The following is a 26,783-nucleotide window of genomic DNA, read 5'->3' on the forward strand; positions in this document are numbered from 1 at the left end:
TGCTGCCAGTGTGCTGTCCTATTCCCCCCACTAAGATCTTCCAGCTCATGTTTCTCTCTCTCCTCTTGAAGCCCCAGTTCCCTTCCCTACCTGCACAATCCCTTGCCACATAAGGTCCAACCTGCTGTCTCTGCCATCATCCACTTACTCTTGATTCAAGGTCAAATTTATATTTCACCCTCACAGCTATACTTTGTAAATGTGAAGCAGTGCAGAGGCAGTAAGGAAAGGTAAACCCTTTGGGATAGACCCTGAAGCAGTGATAACCAGGCTGCTTCTGGGTTTGCTGGCAACCTATGTCCCCACTCTGGTCCACACTACATCCAGGACTCCTGCAGCATCCTAAGGGCAAACTTAATTTTGCCTAAAGGCAAAAATCAACCTTAATATTTGAAACCTAATGTGGAAAGGAAGGACCCATGGTGCTCCATCTGCAAGGATATCAAATGATTTTGCTGGACAATGCACCTAAGATGGTGCCAGGAGATTAATCTGTTCCTAGGATCCAGCACTTACAAGGTCACCTTCAGTTTTCGAAGCCTCTGGACCTGAGCTAAGGTAATGTCTCAGAACAAATGACATGACACAAAAAAATGAGAAGGAAGCAAGTGTTTTGCCCTGATAAAATTAGAGCATTCTTCAGCAAAATCACCGGGGCCTTTGGTGGCTAGAAACTCAAAATGTCTATTCAAGTTCCCGCTATTTGCCCCATAAATTAATCTAATGAGTCACCTGTGAAATAAACCATTAGAAAAGCCTTTGCTAATTTGTACCAAAGTAAATGGTTATCTAAAATAGACACCACAGGGAGGTTCTTAATTAGTCTGTTGTCAGCTGGGACTGGAAATGCTTGTGGCAGCACAAGGCTAATTAATTACTCATCTTCCCACACTGCAGCTTCCTGTCAAAGCAGAAGGTATTTCTCAGTGTACACCAGTGGCTGCTTGAGCCTTTCCAGAGACTGTAGAAGCAGCTGCCAAGAGTCCTGGGCTGACCTGTGCTCACTCTCCATAGGAAGGTGGGTTGAGGAGGTATCCAAGCCAAGCCTCTGGGATGAGCAAGATGAGGAGTCTTTTCTGCTCACATTCCTGTGGCTTCAACCAAGGGTTGCTTCCTGAACAGAAAGAATCTACGTCTTGGGAGCTGACAACACAGTGTCCACATGTGCAGTAAGCTGGGGGCCCCAAGTCTGTAGAAAAGGCCTGTGCTTTGCAGAAAAGACAAAAAATCCTGTTATAAAATTTCTGTTACCATGCCTCCGCTAGCATCAAGCCAAGATGACAGATGATAGATGATGAAAGATGTATTCTTCAGTGGAAGAGGATTAAAGAACTCTGCACATGTGCATTGCACAATACCTCACAGCTGCCTGCAGGGTAAGAAGGGAGCCTGACACATGGCCCAGGATCCTTCTTTGTGTCACCAGGGGACACAAGGCACCCCACATCTGATGCTGGATATAGAGATGAGGCCTCCCCAGCATTATGGCTTGTGATGGCCTGGAAAGGGTCAGCACTTCTAAATGCACTGGGTTAAATATTCACTGGGGCCCTTCAAACCCAGTCAAGGTTAAGCCCATCAGTGGGGGATGGCAAGAAACATTTTTGTCCAAAGGGAGCTAACCTGGGTGGTCTGGGCTGCCTCTGCATTAGGCAGAGGGATGCAACAGTGGGCAGGGGACAAGGTCTGACTGCTTTCAGCTTGTGTTCAGAGGTTTGGTTTGCACCAAACTCTCACACCCAAGGGCTGGCTGAAGACCTTCCTGTGCTGTGCTCCTCCTCCACAACATATGTAGCTGTTTTTACAGCATCCTTCCCTGTTTCTTCAGAGATACAGGCCTGTTCTACAGAAAGACAGTGAATTAGCAATGTATTTACACCCACGCTGGCAATCAGGAACCATTTGATATTAGCATCCAAGGTTCTTACCAGCTATAAGCATTACAGTCAGTCCCAGCACACAGCAGTAAGAACTTCTAACAGCTTCTCCCTGGATTGAATGCTTTTGAATTACAAGAAGAGCCTGCTACACTTGAATGTGTGTAACACTGGCAAAGTTCTCCCCCATTGCCATCCTTCACCTTTTGCAGTTACACATCTCCTCATCTAGTAAACACTCCATTGTATTTTATGCCTTTTTATTGGATTCACAAAGCCCAACAAACACATTAACCTGGCTTTAAATACTGCTTCTCCACACAGGGCAGTGCCATGATGAGCTCATCATCATCATCACCTCACCATCTGCAATGGCTTAGTTAGTTGATTGATACTGTGGATGCACCCTGAGGAAAAGGCATTGAGTCCATAAAAAGAGATATTAAAATCCATGAAGATGCACCCATAACTGCCCAATTAGTCAGCAGGGCACTAGGGTCAATCAGATACACATTTACCCATGATTGAGGCAACAAAGGCTCTTATGAGTGGGGTATATACAAGTCAGCTCTTGATTTTTATTGATTTTGTCTAAGACAAGAGGTGGTATACAAGGGTCATGGCGGTGTGTAGGCATTTTATTTTGAATAATGGAACATTTCCTGATTTTTTCCCCACTCCACCACAAGAGACCTTATGATTATTGCACCTTTCCATCCCTTTGGTACCTTATCCAGAAGGAAATAACAACATCTTGAAAAAAAAAAAAAAAGAAAAAAGAAAAAAAAAAAAAAAATCCTCCCTCCTTTCTCCAAAACTCATAGAATCATAGGATTTTTTTTGCTCAGAGAAGACTTTGAAGATCAAGCCCAACAGTTAATCCCCACTGTCAAGTCCACCACTAACCATGTCCCTAAGCACCACATCCATATAGCTTTTAAAGGATACTATCCCATCAGGGATAGTAACTCCACCATTTCCCTGGGCAGCCTGTGCCAGTGCCTGACAACCCTTTCAGTAAATCAATTTTTCCTAATACACAATCTAAATCTCCCCAGGAGCAACTTGAGGCCATTTGCTCTTGTTCTGTCACCTCTTCCTTGCAAGAAGAGAACCACATACACTTGGCTCCAACCTCCTTCAGGTGGTTGTGGAGGGTGATAAGGTCTCCCCTAGGCCCCCTTTTCTCCAGACTAACTCCTCACAGCTGACACCAGTGGGTGCAAACTCAAAGAGCATTTCGTCTGCAGGCAGCCTCCAGCAGCTCAGTTTGGAAGCCTGGACAACCTGTGCCAGTACTTCAACACCTCCATGAAGAAGAGTGTTTCCTGAACTTCAGAGGGAACATCCTATGTTTCAATGTGTGCCCACTGACTCTTGTTCTGGCCCAGGACATCACTGGAAAGACACTTGATCTGTACTCTTTGCACCCTTCCTGCAAGTATTTATAATTCATAATACATATATTATAATTTATATTATATATTTTGTGGTATATAATATGCATGTGTTATGTACTGTATACATTATATATCTGTAATACATAGTATAGGATCTTGATGAGCTACCTGAGCCTTCTCACAGCTGAATAGCCTCAGCTCTGCCAGCCCCTTCTGTGTCTGAATCATCTTTATGATGCTTCAATGGGCTCTCTCCAGTATGCCCATGTCCCCACTGCACTGAGGAGCCCAGAACTGAACATAAAACTTCAGATGTGTCCTCACAAGCTCTGAGCAGAGCACAAGAATCACCTCCCCCAACCAGTTGCCAGCACCCCTAATGCATCCCAGGATACCATTGCCTTCTTTGCCACAGGGGCTTGGTCATGTTCCACCTGGTGTTCACCAGGACCTTTAGGTCCTTTTCTGCCTTCTACTTTCCAGCTGGGCAGCCTGCAGCACACGTATTGGTACCTGGGGCTGTTTCTCCCCAGGTGCAGATCTTTGCACCTCCCTTTGCTGAAATTTATCAGGTTCCACTCACCCCATTTCTCTACTCTGCTGAGGTCTGCAGCATCACCCTCTGTTACCAGTTACTCCTTCCAGTTTTGTGTCATCACAAAGCTCCTGGGGGTGTACTCTACCTCACCATCCAGATCATTGCTGAAAATGTGGAAGGACCCAGTACTGATCCCTGGGGTACACTGTTTGTCACTGCCTTCCAACCTGATGTTGTGCCACTGATCAACACCCTTTGAGTCTGCCCATTCAGCCAGTTTTCAGTCCACCTCACTGCCTTCTCATCTAGCCTGTACATCAACAGCTTGCCTGTGAGGATCTTATGGGAGACAGTGTCAAAGGCCCTCCTGAAGCCCAGGTAGACAGTATCTACCATTCTCCCCCTATCTACCAGGCCAGTAATTAAGTTGTAAAAGGTTATGAGGTTGGTCAAGCATGACATAGTGAATCCATGCTGACTGCTTCTGATTATTGTCTTGCCATTCATATGCCTGGAAATGGCTTCCAAGAGTAGCTGCTCCATCTCAGCAAAGGGGCAAATCTAGCACAAAGTAATCAGAGGGCAGGCAGTCAGGGTTGTTATGACAAAGATTTCACTGTTCCTTTCATATCCACAGCATGCAGTATCTTTAAAAAGATATATTTGCACTGTTTAAATGAGTTTTAGACTAGGGGCTTTATGATTTTCATCAACATTTTCATTTGATTAAAGTTAATTGGCTTGGCAAGTTCCAGAGCCTGCAAGTAACTTGAATTCCTGGTACTCTTGATTAGTGCCCTTGTTTTTTTACTAACCTTTCCTAAACACACAGGAAGAGTGTCAGCAAGCTTCACAGAGAGAATCTGTCATTTCAAGTGCCCTAATATATGGTCATTTCAACAAGATTACACTTAACGCTGTTTTCAAGGTGTTTCAGCACATCCCAAATCATCAGCTTCTTTTGCAGCTGGGTCAAGACAACCTGACATCAGTTATTTACTTCCCTCTCCACAGACAAGAGTCTCTAATTCAAGAATCTTTTTAGAAAGTGTGGGCTTCAGTTTGCTGTGTTCTTTGGAATACAGCAAGATATTTACTGTTCACCATTATGCATAGCACACAGCATTTGTGGGTGACTCCCCTGAGATTATTGCATCTTTCTAGACGGAAGAAATAATGTATATTTAGTCAGAAACAGCCTTCAGGGGATAAAAGCACACCAGAATGAAAGCACAACTGCATAATGATGCAGGTAAACAAAGTTTCCACTGAATTATATGGGCAGGATTTTGCTCCAGTGGTGCAAACTTGCTGTCTGATGTTGTGACTCAGACAACAGCCTGTACCTGTTGCACAGCAACCCTGCTGAAATCCCAGAAGTCCCCTCAAGACTGGTGCAAGACATGAGTGCTCCTCGTGTGATGGCTTCCGTGGCAAAGCACAAGCCCTTGAAGCATCTGCTGCTTCTCTTTTGCTACTTGTTTGTCAATCAGACTCTCTCATCAGCAGAGTCCTTCAACATCTGAACCATGGCCAATCAGACAGCAAGCATCAGTCAAGTACAAACAATTGCCTGCAAAGCTCAAGACCTGAGCACTTCAGTGAATAGGCAGGGTCCAAAATTCCTCCCTCAGGTGAACTTTTTGTGCTCAAGGACATGAAAAGACGACAACGTGTGGAGCTTTCAGAGCCGCAGAGAGGGCTGGAGGGCTTATAGGGCATGACTACATAGTCTCTGTATATATATACATAAGGTCAATTTGGTTTGTGAAGCTGGATGAACAACAAGATTTTTTCAAATGAGCAAAAAATAGCCTGTAAATTGAGATGTATGAGAATCGCAACAAATATTTTCATAGCACAAAGAAACTGGTAAGTATTTTCTTTTGTGTCTGTGGCCAAGACAACACATTGTTAAAGACTTGAAGATGGATGTGTCATTCAGTAAGAAGCACTTGCCACAGATAGCAAATTGGAAGAACTCTGAGATGCAGCTGTTGAGTACCTATGAAGTACCTGAGCAGAATGGCAGGAAACCACTCAGGCTAATGGGGTGCCTCAAATGTGTGCAAAGAACATTGCTATAAAAGCTTGAAACTTGAGCATCCCAACCCAGGCAGAACCTGTAAACAAAACAAGTTTCACATCAAAATTATAGGTAGAACTTAAATGATCCCAAACTCAGACATAGTATCAAGTTCTGGAAGGAACTGTGATGTACTAAATTGCACCGTAGTCTTGGTAAGTTATGGGTGAGATGATACAGATAAGATAGCCAGTTGTAATGTGTAAATTCAAAACTCCATTGACCAGACGTCTCCCTTTTCCACTGATTATACAGTACTGCCTGGTCAAAGAAAGGCTTTACTTTAATACAAATCCACTGACTTAAGTAGACATTCAGATCTGAAAAACAAAAGATTCAGAGAAAGATCTAAGAAAGAAGCACCAGGAAAATTTATCTCATGTCATGCAGATGGTACCCTTTTCACCGCAACCATCTTGGTCCATTCCTTTCTCATCTCATCTGTACCATCAAATCCACATAAAACCAGAAATCACATGGAATCTCTAAAGTTGCTTATCTATATAGCTGTTCCAGTTGTTCTACAGTATTTAAGAAAAGCTAAAACAGTATTTCAAGTAGAAACAGTAACAACCCAGATTGGCTGATTCTTGGTATTTTAGCATCAATACAACAGTCAGCAACTGCACAGCAGAGGACTCCTGCATTGTTGAGGTGTCAAGAGCTAAAAGTAGTGGAGATAAAAAGAAGATGGAGTCAGTCTACATTATCTGAGGAATCCAAGCCTTTTGGAAGGACAAGTTATTCCTATACATGCACTGGGCAAGGACCACTACATGACACCAGGGCTGCTGAAGACTCTCAGAAGTTTGACATGTTGAAGTTCCTATCTAATGCTCAATAGTGTCTCACTCATTTGGGGGGCACTCTAATGTATATATTCTACATTTGATAAATCAAGATTATAAAGAAAGCACTCACAATGTTTCACAAAATGAACAGTACAATAGTCGCTGCACTTTGATTTGGCTCTTTATTCTAAATCTTTATTTGCAACTTGAAGTCAGCTCTATCTCAAGAGTTCTCCAGCTTCTGCATGGTGGTCAGAAGGAGCTGGGGTACATGACACCTCTCTAGTGGCTTCCAGCCTGAGTAATACTTACATACTTTACCAAGTAGTGGCCACTACTTTCAGTTATGAACTTCAAGCAGTGAGAAGATAACATATATTACCCAGATACCTGTTACACTAAGATCTTCTGTAGGACAGGAAAAGGATTTTGTATCTAATTCAGTATATAGAGGAAATGCTGGTCAACAAACTGAAATTACTACCTTACCATTTAATACACCTATTTACACATGATCCATGACCTGTGCCCAGCATCTGCATTCTGCCTGCCCTGGTAAAGGATATCCATCCACAGTCTTCTCTTAATGAATCCTAGATCTTTCCAGAAGTCTCTCCCAGACATTATTCCAAATAATTTATCTTAAAAGAGATGGCAAAATCACAGTGTAACTTAGGAACACATTTTTCCCTAAATTCAGCCCCAGTTATGCTTTGAATGAACAGTCTAAGCTATGGGTTATAGCAATACAAGATCTTTAATCACCATCATCATCTGCTCAATGAATACTCTCAGTTTCAGTCATAAAGCTAGCTTATCCAAACCTTTTCTGTAAGGCACCACAACAGAAACACGCTTCACCTCAATGGAGTAATTTTTTTCTCTAGTTATGAACAGGACAGAAAAATCAACCATTTACATTGTTTCTCAATTGTGTAAGTGGGTACTTTCTGATCTCTTGATTTCTAACTTAGAAAGTCAATTTTAACAATTGCGTCATTTGGTTTCTCTTTTCAATCCCCCCCAGGAAGCACATAATCTTCATATGGTTAGCCTTGGAAACCTTTGACAAAGGGACAAAATGGAGGCATTCAGTTCCACCCTTGTCCTGAAATTTCTGTATGTATTCTTCTGACCACTAACAGCTTTCCATTCCAAAGCAGATGTTCTCTTTTTCATCTCAGTAACCCTGTCACTTAAATTTTTGAAGGGCCATTTTTATTTCTGTAGATCTTCTGACATGTACTGCAGTTCTTACAGTACTTTTCTCCCTCCACCAATGCCACTAATGATATTTACATTTTTGTCATCTGCTGATGCAGTTTTCCTTTCTCTGAAGGACTGTTGATGACTACAACTACAGCTAATTGCTATTCCTGAGCAAAACAGTTTGTTTTTCAGCAAAAGACCAATTTCTAACCTCAAAGGAAATCTAAAGACTATTCAAATATACAAGGGGGATGTAGGAAGATTAGGGAGCAATAACAGTGCTCTTCATAGCATTATTTATCAACATAACCCTGCTCGTAACACAACCTTTGTAACATTTTAGCTATGTGGGTCAGACTGGCTGGAGGTCAGTAATTTCCCTTCATCCAGAATTTACCAGAGGAGTAAAAAAGGCATTATTCATACTAATGTGAGGACATAAAAGCTGTGGATCTGAATAACAGCAGATGAAAATATGCAGCAGATTCTCATTCCAGAAAATACTAGTCAAGAAGCTACAATCATTGCTCACCCAGCTAAATCCTGCACAGGGACAACACAGAAGTTATGCTGGATTCTGACAGGTTTTGATTTTTAATACCTTCAGTCAAAATGGGGTATTCAGGACAGAGTCCAAATTATTCCTGCTTCAGCCCACTTGGTAGTGGGTGAAAGATTCAACATGGATTTTACTGGGCAGCCTTCTGGAGGAGAAGTTTAAGCAATGACCACTTAATCTCAAAATGAAGCCACTGACACCAACTTAAACACCTGTCCCCAGTATGAGTACTTCTGCTCCCAGACTTACTCTTCCTTCAATTAAGAGACAGGAAAGGCATGAACTTGACACCTCATTCATGCAGAATGGAAGGGTTCTGTAAGGCGGGAGCTGTGCATGTTAATGAGAGCATGTTCTCAGCTTTGAAAAGACAAACAAAAACCTGGCCTTTTCATGGCTGGAAGATGAGGGGTGTTTGGGTGTTCTCTAAAATGGCTTCTTTGAGCTTTCCAAATTTCAAGTATGAGGAAAAGCAATTGTGTTAATGGGAAAACTGACCAAAACAACTGTTTCACAGTTTAGTTCTGAACATTCTGAACTAAACTTTTGGTTTAGTTTTTTTGGGTTTTTTTGTTTTTTGTTTGTTTGTTTATTTTTTCCCCACACTTCCCTATATCACTCATTTTTATCTCCCAGTACTTCTGCCCCAGGTGAAAGCACTAGGTCCTTTATGTCACCGACATATTAAATGTTGAAGAAAGCTGACTGAGAATGCTGCTGTTCAAAGGCTCCTTCTGCCTTTCCACATTCCCATACATTTCAGGTCCTTCTGTTTTCATTCAGAAGGTTGGAGTAACTTTGAATTACCTATGCACATCAAAACACACAGACTGAGTACCATCACCTGTGATTTATGGTGGGCCTTAGACACTGAGGGAAACCTTGCCAGGTGCATCCCAACAGCTAGATTCATTCCTAGGGTCTTGGGCACATGGTAATGATGGAACACACCAGCAGCACAGCAACCCCAAAAGCTTTGTTCTGCTCTTGCACCTAACTCAGGATCAGAGCATCTAAGGGAACTGGGGATTTTAGCATGAAGAAAAGGATGAGCAGACACCTTATTGCTATCCACAGCAACATGAAACGAGGTTGGAACAAGGTGGGCATTGGTCTCTCAAATAACAACGAATATGAGAGGAAACAGCTCCCGAGAAAGTTTAGATTGGATATTAGGAAAAAAAAATTGTAGCAAAAAGGTTGTCAGGACCTGGAGTGGGCTGCCCAGGTAAGCGGTGAAGCCACCATCCCTGTAGGAATTTAAAAGCCGTGTAGATGTGGTGCTTAAGGACATGGTTTAGTGATGGACTTGGCAGTGCTGAATTAACTGTTAGGGCTGATGATCTTAAAGGTCTTTTCCAACCAAAATGACTCATGATTCTGTACCTGCTCTCTGTCCGGAGGTTTACCCCGTGCATCCCAGCCCACCTGGGTAGGGTCCTGGAGGGCAGGGTTCTCTGGGCGCAGGGTTCGAACCTCCGGCTGTCCCAGGAATGTACCTCGGGGAAGGGCCCTAGCGGGGGCTCCGGCAAGGGCTTCCCAGACCGCCGGTCCCCTCCGCCGGTGGAAGGGGAGCTTCCCGCAGTAGACATCAGGGGAGACGACCCCGCAATCCTCCCCGTCCCGCCGTGCTGTGACCTCCCCCCGTGCCGCCTCCCCCCAGCCCCGTGGGCAGTGCACGTACTCACGGCTGCCGCGGGCTCTGCCGGGGCTGCCCGAAGAGAAGGAGGAAGAGGAGATGGAGGAGGAGGAGGAGGAGGAGGAGGAGGAGGAGGAGGAGGAAGGGCAGAGTCCATGCGGCCGCTAATTCCCGCCTGGCTCTCTCTCCCCCCTCCTTTGCCCCCCTTCAGCAGGGTTTGAGCCCCCACCCCCGCGCCCACGGCTGTCACGGGGGGAGGGCGGGCGGGGCCGCGGCGGGGGGGCCGGTCCTGCCTTTACAAAGCTACCGGCGGAGCACAGCTCAGAGCGGATCGGGAGACAGAGAAAGAAGCAAGACGGCTCCTACCACGGCTCCTACCACGGCTCCTCCCCCGGCCCCTAGACGGCCGCGGCTTCTGCCCCGGCTTCTGCCCCGGCTATTGCCCCGGCCCTGCCTGGGGCTCTGCCGAGGGGAAGCCGAGCAGTGCGGGCCGTCGGGGATTTCCACGCTTCATTGTCCGGGAAACTTAAGGCGCTTTCTGGGGAACATCCGTCCCCTGTCCCGAGAAGCCTTTTCTATCAAAGAGAGTGGTGCCTTGTACACCAAAAGGATGGCGCGGACCATGAGACCCGACGACATCAACCCTCGGACGGGGCTGGTGGTGGCTCTGGTCAGCGTCTTCCTGGTGTTCGGCTTCATGTTCACCGTGTCTGGCATCAAGGGGGAGACTTTGGGGAACATCCCGCTCCTGGCCATCGGGCCAGCCATCTGCCTGCCGGGCATTGCTGCTATCGCCCTCACCAGAAAGACAGATGGCTGCACCAAATGGCCCAAGAGCAAGCGTCCAGGCTGCAAGCAAGTCAGAGACCGGGATGTCATGGAGCTGCTGCGGACCCCCTCGGACTTAGAGTCTGGCAAAGGGAGTTGTGACGAGCTGTCCAAGAAAGTGTACCAGAAGGGTGGAAGAGTGCTGCGAGGTGAGGACTCTGTGTCCATCTGCACCACCACTACCACCCCTACCACGGGAGAGTCCAAGAGCCTTATCAGAAAGGTGGAGCAGGAGGAGATGCTGAGATACCTGGAGAGCTGTTACCCAGAGATGCCCGGGAATGTGTTTGTAGCAGACAGATCCATATTCAGTGCCTTGGAGAAGAGCTCTTCTCCCACCAAGGACAGCAGTACTTCCCCTGACTCCGAAGACAACAGTTTTGTTCCTCCTAAAGAGAGTATCATTGTCTGCTCTTACAATGAGAATACCCCTTATGACAAATACTGTTGTTACATAAACCCTACTGAAGTCACCTCAGACCAGGAGACCATAGTGTGAACAGTGCATACTTAATATATGTGTATGTGTACAAAACCTGCAATTGCAACGTCTTGATAGGGGATAATTTAGCTGACTGCACTGCATGGGACAATCCTGATACTATTACAATTTAACCTGGTGTGTGACTGATACTGAAACCTTTTGTGCCTGAAATATTCTTTCTGTAAGTAAACAAGCATGTTTAAAGGTTAAAGAATTCAATGCTTAATTTTGGGAAAAAAAGAAATCACATTTTATTTTCTCCCTTTTCTTCTTGCTTTCCTGCTGCATATTGTACCCAAGCCCACAGACACACTGGCAGGAGGGCAGCAGTGGCTGTCAGCTGAGATCAAGAGCTGAATCAAAACTGGAGTTGCCTGTAGGAAAGAATGTGGTGCTCTGAAGCTGAATGGGTCTTAGTAATATTCAATTTAGGCGGGACTGAGAGTTGTCAGCACACACTCCAGTAGCTGGCTGATGTTAGGGAACGTAGAAGTTATTTCTCTCTTTTCCTTCTTTCTGCCAGCATTTTATTTTCCTTTGCTACAAAAAATTAATGTTGTAACCCTGTGAACTCTTCTGAAACTCTCCTAGGAGTCAGGTAGTCTCAAGAGAGTTTTCAAAGGCTAATCCATCATCAATAGCATGCAAGGCACAGGTTTCAACTTAATTCTCCACTGGCATTGAATTCACTGGAATGTTTCTAACACTTTAGGATATTACAGGCATACTTGACAAGGAGATTACAACATGATCATGACACATTTCTTGCAGAGACTAAGAGCAGATGTCAGTGGACTCAGGTCTTAAAAATACTTTTCAGTACTTCTAAATTTGCTTAGGGAATAGACTTATATGGGTTGTATTTGGAGCTGGGATCTGACTCTTCTGAAAATGTCATTTTCATGTGCCTTTTCTAAAATGCCAGATGTTTCTCTACAACTGATGAATGGTTACAGTCCACTCAGGGGTCTCAAAGCCATGTTTTGCTGGGAGGAAGGAAACAGGGGACCCAGTTGATATATTTTTGTTCATAATTTATGGATAAATAGCAAGGTAAATACAAAGGGGATAATGAGGATTAATCATTCCAAATAGCAGCCTTCAGCTTACATACAGGACTGCAAATCCTGGCTATTCTGTCCAACAGTAAATTGCATGTTCCATGCTATGTATAAAAATAATACCTGGCCTCTACTGTGCAGGTAACAGGGATGTGATGTGCATGCTAAGTTCCTACTTGAAGGATTAAGCTCTTAAGGTAATGTTACTGAAGCATAATTTGCTAGGATCATACAAAGTCCCAGTTCTTTTAACTCAGCTCTCACAACTCCAAAATGTTCTGTGGCAGAAGCCCTAATAACTGTTCTTAGCTATATTTTGTCAGCCATTAGTTGTACCAAACAAATGTATTGAATTACTAGGGCAGGAAAGAAGAAAAATAGCCTTACTTCTGTAGCATTCTGAGATGGTATGTAGAAAGTGGCAAAGAATTTTCCAGTGAAATGAGCCATTCTTTGCTGCCCAAGAAATTGTTTGGAAAGTGAATTAAAACTTTATGTGTTCAGTAGTTCATTTGTTTGGAAAATTATGTCAAATTGTTACAGAAAACCTATCTCTGAAGAAGTTCTCAGGAGGAAATGTAATTTTTTATGTAACATAGTTTGGTTTCTTTCAGACCTAGCAAGATGTTAGCACTTTGGCCAGGCTTTGATGGGGCATCAGGATGCTGTTAGAATCAGTTAAAAAGACACTTAACTAGTTTAAGTCAGGTAAAGCCTCAATAGCTGGTTACAGGCAGCTTTGCTGCTCTGGCATGCAGCAACAGAACATTCTGTACAGCCCGAGTTTTACCTACTGAGCAAAGGAATTCCACAAAACCCAACTTTCTTCTTGACAGGTTCAACTCCCATTTCCACATGAAAGCATTTATTTTTTTTTTCAGGCAGATTTTGTCCTGAAGGCTTAGTACTGCAGGATGTTACTCTGCAAAGTACAGAGCAGCTCTTTGATGGCACTGGGGTCTCATTTCATGACCTCTGAAGCCAACAGCTAAAATGGTGCTGATGAGCAAGCTGAGGAACGGGGTCTTCTGTTCCCCAGGGAAGCAGGCAAGGGTCTCAGTGTGTGCCCATGGGTGCTCAGGCTCACTGAAGATCAGACCCACCATGAGAAAACAGGGTACCAGGTAGCTGCATACTGCCTTTGCCAGGGTTGTGAGCGACAGCTTGCCTTGCATAATAGCAAAACACCAGCCCAGTGGGAACCTAGATTTGTACAGTTCTGCAAATATATATTGAAGAGGTCAATGTTTTCCATTTTGCCTAGGATTAGATGTTCTCTGTCAAAAGTTATATGGGGTTTTACAAGGCAAGACAGCAGACTCTAGTGACAAACGAAATGGTAAATATATATAATTTGAGATACAGCCACACAGGTCTGAGTCATGTGGGTTATTCCATTCTTAGTGTAAAAACAAGAGAATATTTGTATTAAAGCAACATTTAATGGAAGTGAAAATTTACAATAAGGTGGAGATGCGACATTTGCTGGCAATGTCCTTCCTCTGTTCATTTAGCTGAGGTAAGATTTCATAACAAAATACAAGTTTAAGCAATTTTTCTAGGCTAATCCACCATAATCCACTAAAGGTTTTCATTGACTGTGTGAGAATTTGAAGTTAGAGAACTATATTAGTACTGCCTCTAAAATATCTTTCTCTATGATTTTTCCTTTCTTTTCTGCTAGTTTAGTAGATAAGGAAGGGAAATCGATTGATTTGGCCACTTTAAAAATAAGAATTATAGCTTTGTCCACTTAAAAATTAATTGGTTTTTATGTTTGGGGTTTTGAGTTTGGCTTTTGACAGTTTGCTTCTTTTTGGAGAGGTTTCTGGGGGGCTTTTTTTTGAGTTTTTTTGGTTGGTTTTTTTTGTTTGTTTATTTGTTTGTTTGGGGTTTTTGTTGTTTTGTCTTAATAAAGTGAGCCTTTCTTTCATACAATATAGTTTAGCCAGTATAAATCTACTGCTTAGTTTATGAAAGACAGTATGACAGCATCTTCAAGGTTTTCATGAAGATACCATCCCCAGGCCAGAGAATTACCAGGGCTTTATTTTCATTCAGCTCATATGGCCTTTTCTGATGGCCACTAGAATTTGTCACACCAGTGCTGCTGATTTTGGAACAAGCAGCAATAATCACATTGTGTTTCAGAGACACCTTCTAGTCCTGGGCCTGAATTTGGCTTCTGGTTACTACAGCTTGGGGTGTGATTCTAAACCATGAACCAAACATGAGAGGTTCTTGCTACCTTTAAAACACCTTTGGGTCAGAATTCCACTTCTCAGTGCTATTCTCCAAACAATGCATACAGCTGCAGTGGAGCTCAGTGGGGTTAATGTGGAGTTTCTTACAAGTAAATGGCCATATATTCCTTGGCCATACAGTATGAGTAGCAGGGTATGTATTACATTTAAAGAAATCCAGGGATTTGGACATTCAGAGAAGTTTCCTAATATATAGTATTTATTTTTAGACTAGCATTTGTCCTAGCGCTAGTGAAGTTTTCCTTCTTTTAGGAAATGTGATACACAGATCAAACATACACAGGATCATTTTCTGTTGCTTTGTTTAAATTTCGATTGCCACAAATAGCATTTTTACAGCTGACCATCGCAAAGCCTTTAACAAAAAATAGTGAGTTTTAGTCAGTGTGCAGTTTGTTCTTTTGGAGCACTGAACAATGTCTGGTTCTTTCTGCCTGGAAGTGATGAGATGAGAGTGCTCAGGTTGTATGTCCCTCAGGAGCAGCAGTGTATTCGTGATCTGCATTCTGCAGAGATGTGTTCTTTCACAGGCAGTTCCTCCCCCTCTGATCCAACTTCTCCACAGTCCTGGCCCAGTAACTATTTATGATGTTGTAAGCAGCAGAGTAATAGCCACTATGACCCCTCCTAGGATTTCTCCTGGTACATACCAGGCTGTTAGCAGAGTCAGCCCCTGCTCTTGACTGGGGTGGTAGAATCTGACCCTGCATCATCCATCCCATGTAAGCTGTTATGCTGAGGCATCCAACTACATTGTCAGCCCTTGCAGCACAGGCCTGGGATTTTGCATTTCTGTGTAATATCTTTCACACTGAAGGTGCTGTAGAGATATAGGTTAGAGGTGGGTGACTCAGGCCTCAAAGGCACTCCCAGCCCCATTTCCATGAGCATTTATGAACTGATCTATTTATGTGCAGAGCACAATCTGCACTCAGAAACCTGAATCTCAACATGCTGCCAGTAAGGCCATACTGCCAGAGAATGCAGTGCTGACATGGGAGATTTTATGGATCTTGAAAGGTTTCTGTGTAAGTTTCTAGTATCAATCACACTAAATCTTGTAGACTTTCTCAAATTGTAGACAGAAGGAATTTTCTTGACACATTTGGAACACAGAGAATGGGGCATCAGCTGAAAAGCAGCTTGTGCTGAGACTCTTCCTACTCTGCAGCCAGTCTGAACGTACAATCCTTACAGGAATGACAGTTGGAAGGTTTGTTACTTTGGTATAACCATAGTATTCTGGTACTATGGGTCCTTTTGTGCCTGGTCTTTAGAAATAAACACAAAAATCAGATCAAGAATTCACTTGAAGTGTGCTCTGGCAAACTTTCACCAATTATTTTTACCATTAATTTATCAGTCATCTCAGTGGAGGAATTCCAGACCCTGTATGCCTTTACCTGGCAAGGTTTTTTAAACCACAGGGTTTTTTTCTGCTGAGAACAGTTGCATGGATTAGTTGCATGGACTATTCTGTTGTCAGATGCACAAAGAAGTGTTTATGCTTATTGTTTTTACTTGCAAGCACTGTAGCATGTGTTAGTATATACACATTACAAATTTGTTTGCAAGAGGAGGTCATAGAATGCACCATGGCAATTCATTCATTTGAGATCTCCTCAGAGTCTGGTCTTTCCAACACCTTACCCAAATTTCCTTCCTCAACTTATTGTTGTAAGTTAAAATTCCTACCATCCCTTAGAAAAAGAGAATTTTTCTGAGAAGGACTCTGTTGCGGGTCTTTAAGGACACACAGTTCTCCCAAAAGGAGATAGTGAGTTTAAATGTTCCAAGACTGTTTCATCCTAACCCCTGTGAAAACCTGGCTTTATTACAAATAGCAGACTTAAATTTTGCAGTGGTTTGCATTCAGCATTTACCCAAAACTTTGCGAAAAGCCTTGAACCCTTGGACAATTCTGACAAATTGAGCAGTAGTATTTTTTCAACCTACAGCTTCATTACTTAAGGAGTAGAAAAGAGTTAAATTTAAAATATCTGTCTGTGCACTTTGTTCTAGTGAGGCAGGACAAAAAACAAGACGTCTAATTCATGAAAGCAAAAGACACCTAAAAGGCTTCATGGAAAATATTTCATTACTTTGTTAGATGAACTGTGTTATATTCTGGTCACATACACAATATGTTTAGTGCATTTTCCCATATGTGTAGCATTTCATTGATAGCATACCCTGAATAGGATCTCCAGATAGAGACAGAGAGTGTTTTACTTCCTGCAGGCAAGACTGAAGAGCTACAGAAAAAAAAATGGGTATGTGGTACAGATCTGATGCCAGGAATGCTGATGCACTCCCAGATCTCATCAAACCACTTATTTTCACACCACTGAATTTGAACATAAATGCAGTGATAATCCTTAGCAGTTGTGCACACGTGAATGTGAGGTTGCTACTACATCAGCATCATATTTGGCATTCACTGGCTAGGGAGTACCTTTTCTATTACCATTGAAAGCCAGGCAAATTTCATGAAGTTTTAACAATAAAAATTTCACATGAACCTTCAAGGACAGTCTTAGTACTTTATGAAAACTGTTAAATCCAGCACTAGAAGTTAGTTCTAAAAAGGCTGCATGTGCTTTTGAGACCTAGTGCAGTGGAAAGGTGAGGTACAAATACAGGTAGCTTTGTTCCCTGTCTGAACCAGAGAACTGTGCTTACTATGCTACAGGACACTATATAAGTTTATTGTATGTTTTGTAAGTTTTTGTAAGTTATTGTTAGTATTGTAAGTTTTTGTAAGTTATTGTTAGTATTGTAAGTTATTGTAAGTTATTGTAAGTTATTGTAAGTTTTTGGTCACTAGGGTTCCCACACAAATTCTACAAAACTCCACCTCATATTTCAAACTGGTTGTTTTAAAACTACATCATAAAGTGCATTTTAGAAAATTTTAAACTAGGAGGAGAGGGAATTTTTCTCCTGTTTTCTTTGGAGAGAACACTGGATTGCAAATTATTTTATTTTTTAATTCCAGTGTAGAATATGATAATGTTACAATCCAATTTTTTTACACTGACTGGTGTAAAGTTGGTAAAAATCCAGTCAGGAATTAGCAGGACAGAGTATTCATTAGTTGAAAAGCAGATGGTAGCCAGCTGGAGAGTAATCAGAATAATATTGCATAGCTGTGTCTTTCTACTTGTCTGAAAGGACAGCCCAAGAAAGACACTCTTAAAAAACCAAAGACTCTTACAATTGAGGTCAATTCAGATGGAAGGGCTATTAACATTTGGGACTGAGTGCAGTGGGAGAGAGGGATGTTCAACATGCCAGGGAGCCTCATGCCAATCTTTTCCTGACAAACAGATCTTCAAGAGACCCTGCATCCTCTGACTGCAGAGTCAGGCTCAACATTCATATTATGCCCTCACACAAAGAACATCTGGTTTTTATTCTACTTTTCTTTAAATGAATTATTTTTTCTGGTTTTACTGTAGGAAGAAGCAAGTAACTTTTCTGTTTATTCAAAAAGAACCATGGAACTGGAGACCCTCTGCACATATTGATAACAAGCTAAATAAAAGATGTTTGCTACCTAATCCAGGGGATAAAGACTAACTTTTTGGTCGTAAACCCAGTCTTTTTTCAGTGCCAGTTGTTAGAATAAAATCTAGAAAGTTTTTCACCTGAAAATACATTACCAATTTTTTTTTACTTGTTGGACTTTTTAAAAAATATTGTGGTTGTTCAGTCTATTCCTCAACATTAAAAGTGAAACAATGTAGTGAATGTTTATGAAGCTAATTAAAGACTTCCATAAGTCAGTTTTTGTGTTGTGTGATTTATTTAATGTACCTGCCTGCATGCTCACCTGTACTTAGATGGACCTGCAATAAACAATAATAAAATCCACAATCTTTCCATAAAATTACATTATGAATGCAGTAATATCCTCTACATTATTTTTCATGACCATATTCAATGAATGGCCACCAAGTGAAGAACTGAAATGACCTATAAAGTACATATAACCTTCTTCAGCTCTATTATTCTAATTGTTTTTCCATTTTTTGGTGAGGATAGATCTCCAAGGAAAGCAGGAACACATCACATATTTATTTGTATAAAGTGCCATTTTAGAAAACAAGACATGATAGATTCCCTCACTAATTCCACAGTCCTGCTCTGGCAGGGGGTTTGGACTTGATGATCTCTCAAGGTCCCTTCCAACCCCTAATACTCTGTGATTTCTGCGACCTGGGATGTGAATTTTTGTGGATTTAAAGCATCTCATAGATTAGCACTTTGCTGGTTATCATATTTCAGCCTTACTAGCTGGTAAATGCTTTCCTGCGTTGCCAAGGTCATCAGGACTTTAGTAAGCAGCTCAGCACTAACCACAAGCTTCCTTGCTATATTTCCTGGACAGTGAGAAATAGCAGGAACTGTAACAGGACTCTTGCATTTATGAATTTGCAGTAACATCAGTCTCAAGTGCCACCCCACAGAAGGATATAGATTTAGAGTGGCGATATGGGACAGTGTTCTGATTTGCACCTTGTATATGGAATTCTGTGCAGAGCACCACTTATGTTCCCTTGACGGGTTCAAAAACTGAGGTGCAGAATGCAAACATGAGACAGAAGTTAAGAACAGTTACATGTCCTTATGCTGGGCATTGATTGGCAGTAACTTCTCCTGCTACCTTTATACTTACGGCCAGACATGTTTTACTACAGAATTTTATCACATAATCACTCAGGTTGAAAAGGACCTTTAAGATCATCAAGTCCAGCTGTTCATTAAACTTAACACTGCCAAGGTGTACCACTAAATATATAATAATATATAATTCTCTCTATTTTATATATATATACATATATTCTTATACATACCTACACCTGTTTGGCCAAAACAATGCAGAAAAAAAAAATATCTCCACAACTGTGCCATTCTCAGATGGTAAAAGGCACATCTCACAGGCTTTATGCTTTAACCACCTTTGCTGAATTTAGTGTGTCATACAGTCTCCAAAGATGAATGCATTGTATCGAAACCTCTAGTAAAAATCTTTGTAACCAAAGAGAGATGTTCCTGAAACTTGCCTATCACTTCAGCAGTTGATGATGAACTATGACTATAGCCACTGACTACATCTGTCAAAATGCCAGAGATAAATTTTAAGTACTTGCCAGTTGACTGAGGACAGTTCCATTTGCATCTATATCATTCATTACCCTTTACTTTTATCTTCTGGAGGACAAACAGTCATATCATCTCATTAGTAAGGACTACTGTTTGAAGACTCAGGAGAGATAATACAGATTCAGTGGTCCTTAGAAAATAAGCTACTTATTCTAGAGATGCTCTGCTCAAGAGATAACAATGAAATGGGGGGGCAGGCTGACACTGTTACTCTTCAACCTCTGTTCTAGATAACCACCAGACTCAAAGTCTCTTGAGGTCAGTAACAATCTCTCTACTATCTTAAGCAGAATTTGAATATTACCCAAGTACATGTCAGTGGTGAAGGCTGTCAATCCAGCAAGATTGCTAATGGTCTCTCATCACTAATTTTTGAAGACTTTAAAATAAGAAGACATTAATTTTAAAGCTTTTAATTGGAAAAACAATGCTAAAATAAAGCAGAAGAGTTAAAGCTGAAGTACTGATAAAGATGAACACATAACAAAGAACATGATTTCCCATTCACATTTGCTAAGAGATCCTATGATATGGACCTTTCTAATGAAAATGTAAAAAATGCTAACTCATTAAAACCGTAATGTAAATTGTGTTATATATCATGCAGCACTATAATAGAACAGAGAATTTCACAATGTAAGATAGCATTTGGATAAAGGAAATGGTTATATGAAAGGACATCTCTAGGTTCTTGATAACTGCAAAGTTTATTTTGCTAAGACTACAAATAAGTTGTATTTTACCATGTACTATTTTGAAATTCAAGAATGTGACAATATTTTTGAAGAAGAATTTTTAAAATTTGGCTGGCATGTATGCTGGGATCTCATGTGACAAGATCAGCTATGTGTATGTCCCTTGCTGAGAGCTGGTCTTATTCAAGTGGCAGTATTCCCACAGACTTGTGAAACAAAATTTCACTCAGAATGTTCTGTGTTTTTCCGTGGATTTCAAATAAGTCTTTCATTATTCAGAAGGACTTATCTTTCTACCTCTATTAGGCATCTCTGAAAAATCTAATGGTACCTGCACTTTACTTCCCACAGAAGCACATACTCAGGATTCAAAGTACGCTAGCTACATGTCAACAAGGACATCTCATCAGCTGCTTGTTTAAGCTACATAAATTTCTATCAGATAAATTGCATCTACATGTGCTTTTTATACTTGTACCTAGAATTGCGGACGTACCAGAGGATAATTCAGCAGAATAAGGAGGACTAAATGTATTATGTCAGTCACAATCCTTCCTTTTCACCCTCTCCCAATTCGCTTTGGCCAGTCCAGGTCACATTATGATGGAACGGATGTGACTCATTTATCAAATTCTGTGAATCAGTTCAACAGAACTCTAAGCTCTTCAAAAGAGATTAGCCCTGCAAGTTAATTTACTGCCATTTACTGCCAAACAAACAAACAAGCAAAACAAAAAAAACCCAAACCAAACAAAAAAGAGTCCACTGTGTATATATATTGTCTTTAAAGAAAGTCAACACCAGCAAGAACCATGTCCATCAACAGACTAATGCATTGCTGGTGACTGGTCTCTCTTTACAGGAAATGCTTGGTTAGGAATGACCTTTTCTAAACTGTGTCCTGATTTTTACAGTGAGTCAGAGGACTGCCTGACTTCACAGACACACAGCTACCAGCCATAGTAGGTACACCACCACTGTAGTCAAAGCAACTCCATAACATATCATAAAATTAAGAAAAGTTTTTCAGAGAGATCCCAGAGCAGCCAAAGACAAGAGCAGCTGTGATAGACCCTCTTCTGTTTAACAACAGCATGCAATATCTTTCATTTCTCTCCAAAGAATTTTAGATCTCTGCACCATGATGGCAGATACCATGAAGTGTTGACTCCATGGAAATAACCTTGGACTTTCTTCCTAATTATTATCACTATGCTGTGGGCAATGGAGATGAAACAGAACCAGCAGCACAGATTCTCATTTCAATTTGTATCCACTATGACTGCACATCTTCATCCTTCTCTTTCCATGGGCCTTGCTTTCTAACAGTATGCAAGTAATTTTTCCCTTTTGCAGCACAAAACCAATCACACCCACAAGCTTTATCAAATGATTAAAAAGCAACAATACACTGTTTCCTTGTTTCCCAGGGGGGCAGTTTACAGACTGGAATGTCCAGGTTTTGAAGTGATGGAAGCTGCTGGCAGGAAATCACCCAACAGAAGTAACACTGGGAGCTACCTTCTGCCCAGCTAGTTGGCTAATCTTGCTATTATTCCTCAAGATGAGGTTTTGCTGTGTTGTATTGTTTGCCACTTGTAGGACAGAGATACTTGTGAATAAAGTCTGAGCTAAATCATCCATAAGGCCCAAAGGGGCATACTATCTCTTTTCTTACATGCTAATTCAGCAGAATAACCTAACAGACTGAAAGCAGAATGGATGCTGGAGTGGCTAGTAAGCAGAACTTGAGACAGATTCACTGGGAAGGACACCTGGTAACAAACTAAATGAAGCTCTGGTGGGTTCTTCAAGAGTCGCAGGAATGCTCGGGGCTGCCTTCTGGGTGGCAGAAGCTTTCTTACCTTCGAGCCAATATGTTACCATGTCTCCTTTCCCCTAAGGAAGAAAATGAGTCATGAGGTTATACTACCCTTCATTTGTATCATAATCTTATTGTGACCCAAAACAAGTCCCCAAAGGATACTGATGTGCTTGTCAGCCATTTTGCATACAGCAAAGCTAAGACATAAAACTTCTCCTTAAATGATAGTGAGGGCACTGTGGATTAAAATAATTATTTGAAGACTTGTGCAAAACTGGGACCAGCAGTATGTTTCTGCTCTTAGAGAACTTATGATGCCTCTGAATTACTTGTTTTGATTTCAAGCAGTTATGACAAAGTGATATGCCACACGATACTTCCAAGTTTGGTGAAATCCTTATTTCTGAATTATCAGTTTTGTCCCAGGAAAAAGCCCATGGAATTGGTCCAAGTTTAAAAGTTGAGCTTTCTCTCCTCTGGGATGGTAAAAACTAACACAAGGAGTCTGAGACATAGAGGACTGTGTGGGTTAAAATTCAGGAAATCCAGAGTACTTTCACATTCTTTAAATGTTGCATACATACCTTGACTTGTAAATTCCCACGGCATACTAATACATACTCTCCAATCTGCTCCAACAGCTGGTATGCACTTGAACTACACTGTATTTTAAGAGCTGGAAAGAGAGATGATGTTCATATTACTGTAAGAACTAAATATCCAAGACAGACCTGTCCCCTCTGTGTGCCAAAGATTTTAATGAACTCCCCCTTGTTTTTTTCATGTCTGCTGTCATTCTTCTGTTATATGAAATGTTCACAAACAAGCTCCAGTATCCTGGCCTCTTTGCAAGAGCATCTTGGGACAAATACATTACTGTCAACAAACACTACTCTTCACATCCTGCATCTAATATTATTTGTCTACTCTTCATTGCTGTCTGGCTGAAATTAATGTCAAGCACCCTTTTCATTTTGCAAAGAACACCATAAGTAGTTCTATCTCCTGGATAATAGAAGCCAGCACTTGTTTTGTACATACAGCTCTCAGTGAAGTTGAAACATTACAGAAACTGACATCATACTTGCTCTGCCTCCACCACTGTAAATAAAAACAGGGGAAAGAGACAATAATACCATAATTTCACTTTTTTGTGAATTTTTCTTGACTGACAATTTGTCTTCATATAAACACTGACTATCTTGCCTTTTTACTAAAACTCAGCTGGGTGCCAGGAAGGAATAAAAACAGTGAACATATCCACTTATCTGTCATCTGATTCTCACCCTTTTTTATTGTAGAGAACTTTAAAGACCTGAAAACTTTCTGAAACTTGAAGAATTAGGAGATCTTGTTACAAAAGTTGTAGAGAATATCACTGGCACAATTTTCCCACAAGCAGATTGGACACAGAAATCAACACCTTTCACAAGGGGTTTGCAACCATTTAAACAGGACAGGACTCAAAAGTCAGCATGACATTTTTTCAGGACTCATTAGGGAATAGTCAAAACTACATCTGCATTTTGTTTCTTTTTACCTTCACTGGTCGATTCCATCCTGGAAGCTGTGTTCACAGTATCTCCAAATAAACAATACCGTGGCATTTTGGTTCCAACAACTCCAGCTACAACTGCTCCTGTTAAGAAAGCATAATATTTTGTAGTTTTTGATCACATAGTCAGTGTGACTCCTGCCTGCTCCCTGCATTATTGTCAATCTCATTCACTCATGAGACAGACACCAAGTGTTAGCATTATCTGACAAAGGTTACACATCTGACTTTGAGATGGTTTCCAGAGCCATGGGGGAAACTCAGAAAGGGTCTCAAAGGAGAGCACTGAGGAAAGTGATGATGGTGTGCAGGTAGTGTGCATGAATTAAGGGCACCTGAAGAATCATGTTTCAACAAATAACAGAATATTTTGCAGAGCAGTTGAGATAGGAATGTGGCAAGCAGGAGCTGCGCACAAAACACTAACTAGTCACATGGAAAAGCAGTATGAGGAAGTAACCTCCTCAGCTAAAGGCAGAAAGTGAGTATTTGGTTCCTTTATGTCATCCTCAGGGGGATTTCAGTACAGAAGATATGATCTCTTGCTGACACAATGTAAGTCATGTGATTTGTAGATGCTGGGCTGCACAGCTCACATCCAACTCTGTCTGCCAGAAGGAGCTGCAATCACACATAAGCTTAGATCAGGGAGCTGGGAGTCTGAGAGTAAAGGCTGGATCAAAGAGTCAAGCAGCAACTAACTGTTTTGTGAAGAAAACAGCTGAAATGGAGAAGTAACAGGCACAGGATAGCAGTTCTCATTCACGTAAGCAAAGCCACTGGCATAATGTGGTGTTTCCAATTTGAATTTGAATGTTTCCAATTTTTTCACAAGGTTTCCAGGTTTTCCAATAATTTGTTCAGTTGGGATGACCTATGAGGTGTTTCATCCCATGCTGGGAAATTAACTTAATTTTTAATGGAGAGGAAATGCTACTGCAGAAACATTTGCTAAATCAGAGGAGGACTCTCTGGCATTTTTCTCAACATACCTGAATGGATTCCCGCTCTTATCTTTAGGAGGGTGTTGGGTTTGTGTGGGATCCTAAAAGTCTTGCAGACATCCAGAAGGTCTAAAGCCATGCTTGCAATCTCACCAGCATGAAGGATCCCATTCTCTTTGGGTACTCCTGACACCACCATATCTAACACAACAAGGAAGCTGTTTTAACCTCTGCCATTACTCACAGATTTAAAAAAAAAAAAGCAAACAATGCCTAAGTTAGGAAAAAACACTACAACCTTATTCCTTCATATCCTGCTGGGCAATTTTGCCTGAACAAACAAACCCAGAAATAAATGAAGGATAGGGCAGCAATTTTTCACAGTAATTACCCTATCTCTGAAAAATATTGGATTTTATTCTTATTTTTTCATATGATTTATTCATCCCTACCTTCTATTCCTCCCTCCAGTGGGGATGCTTGAAGTGAGACAGGTAGTGGAAAAATGTCTGTTTTCTAACTTTTTTTCTATGGGCAGATACTTTAAACACAATTATTCCCAGTAGGCATTGTCCTATGCTTCCAGAACTGACTCTTACAATGTAGGAAAAGAGACAGGTCTCTTCATGGCCCATCAGAAGCATTTTTCCAGGAATTTTATGCTCCAGATTGTGTTTAACTATGCCACAGGAAAAAAAAGAGTGTGTTTTTTTCCACATCTTTTTTAGAATTTCCTGTCTGTCAAAAAAATCCAAAAATCCTGCCAGTTTCTGCTAAGTTTTTGATGGACCTCAGTTTTAATGTTAGTCAATCCAGCAGATTCCCATGGCAACAAATAGAAAACTGTTTTCCTAAAATCCAAAAATACATAGTCAAGCCCCTACAGAGTATTAGGAGGGAGAAGGTTGTCGTGGTCTTAGCAAAAAAGATAAGATAATAAAGCTTGTGGAATGACATTTATGTTCACATCCTGTGACAGAGAATTTACCAACTGGGATTAATATGTTGCCAAGGTATAAAATGAGACCTTAAAGGTCATAGGAACTAAACAAACAGCAGTGTTAGTTTGCTCAGCTCATTTGTTCCATCTATAACATTCATTAGGTGTAGAAATAATGAAAGGTGTGCAGGAAAACATTCCTAAAGTTTGTTAGGGCTCTGCTAGGCCTTCTCCCAAAATTGTTTTGCATGGCCTTCCCAATAGTAATAAGATTTCAAAATCTCCTCCATCTGTTCCTCCTTATAATCCAATCAGGCTCTATCCTGATGAAATGCTCATGCCTCATCATTGTCCATAGCTCAAGAAACTTACAGGCATCTCCTATTGTCTCCACCTTATAGACATCATAGTTATCTATGATTTCATCAAAAGTGGTGTAGAGCTTGTTCAGAAGATCTACCACTTGGTAAGGTGTGCTGCTGCTGGACAGCTGAGTGAAGCCCACAATGTCACTGTTAAAATACAACAAAAAGAACATTCTTATCCATTGCCTTAGCCACTGCAGATTGGTAATCCTAAAAACACAGTACTAATCTCTCAGTGGAACTACCACAACCTTCTCTTTTTCCATATTTATTCTATTCTCATAGAATAATTTTGTCTTCAAACCTTTAAATAAACTGAAAACAAGCTCCTTCCACTTCAAAGGACTGATAGACTTGTCTATTTGCTTACCAATGTAGTTAAGCATATTTAGCATCTAAACTCTAATATACAACAGACTAGGTATTCAATTTTGGTTTATGTACACATGAATAAAGGGAACTTAAGATCTGTCTGTTTAAGAAAGTCAATCATGCAACTTCATGTTGCTTAATGCACCCATAACAAGAGAACGACCGTAAATCCATGTGGACTT

At 41.3% G+C, this 26,783-nt stretch overlaps 2 protein-coding genes across 2 annotated transcripts in view; one reads left to right on the forward strand and one right to left on the reverse strand.

Annotated features, from left to right (window-relative positions):
* The first annotated feature begins 10,233 nt into the window (after positions 1–10,233).
* Positions 10,234–11,655, forward strand: TMEM215 (transmembrane protein 215). The gene has a single exon (XM_071731030.1). It carries the CDS (start codon positions 10,710–10,712, stop codon positions 11,424–11,426), a length of 717 nt encoding a protein of 238 aa, XP_071587131.1. The 5' UTR covers positions 10,234–10,709; the 3' UTR covers positions 11,427–11,655.
* An 8,647-nt stretch (positions 11,656–20,302) lies between these two features.
* The window catches only part of LOC139789913 (atrial natriuretic peptide receptor 1-like), a 30,264-nt gene continuing 23,783 nt past the window's right edge, over positions 20,303–26,783 (reverse strand). The window contains exons 18-22 of the mRNA XM_071731048.1: positions 26,237–26,376; positions 24,973–25,125; positions 23,966–24,064; positions 23,010–23,101; positions 20,303–22,499 (exon numbers count right to left, since the gene is read on the reverse strand). Coding sequence (XP_071587149.1) covers positions 22,335–22,499; positions 23,010–23,101; positions 23,966–24,064; positions 24,973–25,125; positions 26,237–26,376 — 649 coding nt within the window. The 3' untranslated portion in view covers positions 20,303–22,334. The remainder of the gene's footprint in view (positions 22,500–23,009; positions 23,102–23,965; positions 24,065–24,972; positions 25,126–26,236; positions 26,377–26,783) is intronic.

The sequence above is a fragment of the Heliangelus exortis genome, chromosome Z, assembly GCF_036169615.1.
Source record: "Heliangelus exortis chromosome Z, bHelExo1.hap1, whole genome shotgun sequence".
Taxonomy (NCBI): Eukaryota; Metazoa; Chordata; class Aves; order Apodiformes; family Trochilidae; genus Heliangelus; species Heliangelus exortis.

What these genes read in the sequence shown, in the direction of transcription:
- TMEM215 (XM_071731030.1), top strand. Translation starts at nt 10,710, where the DNA reads ATGGCGCGGACCATGAGACCCGACGACATCAACCCTCGGACGGGGCTG.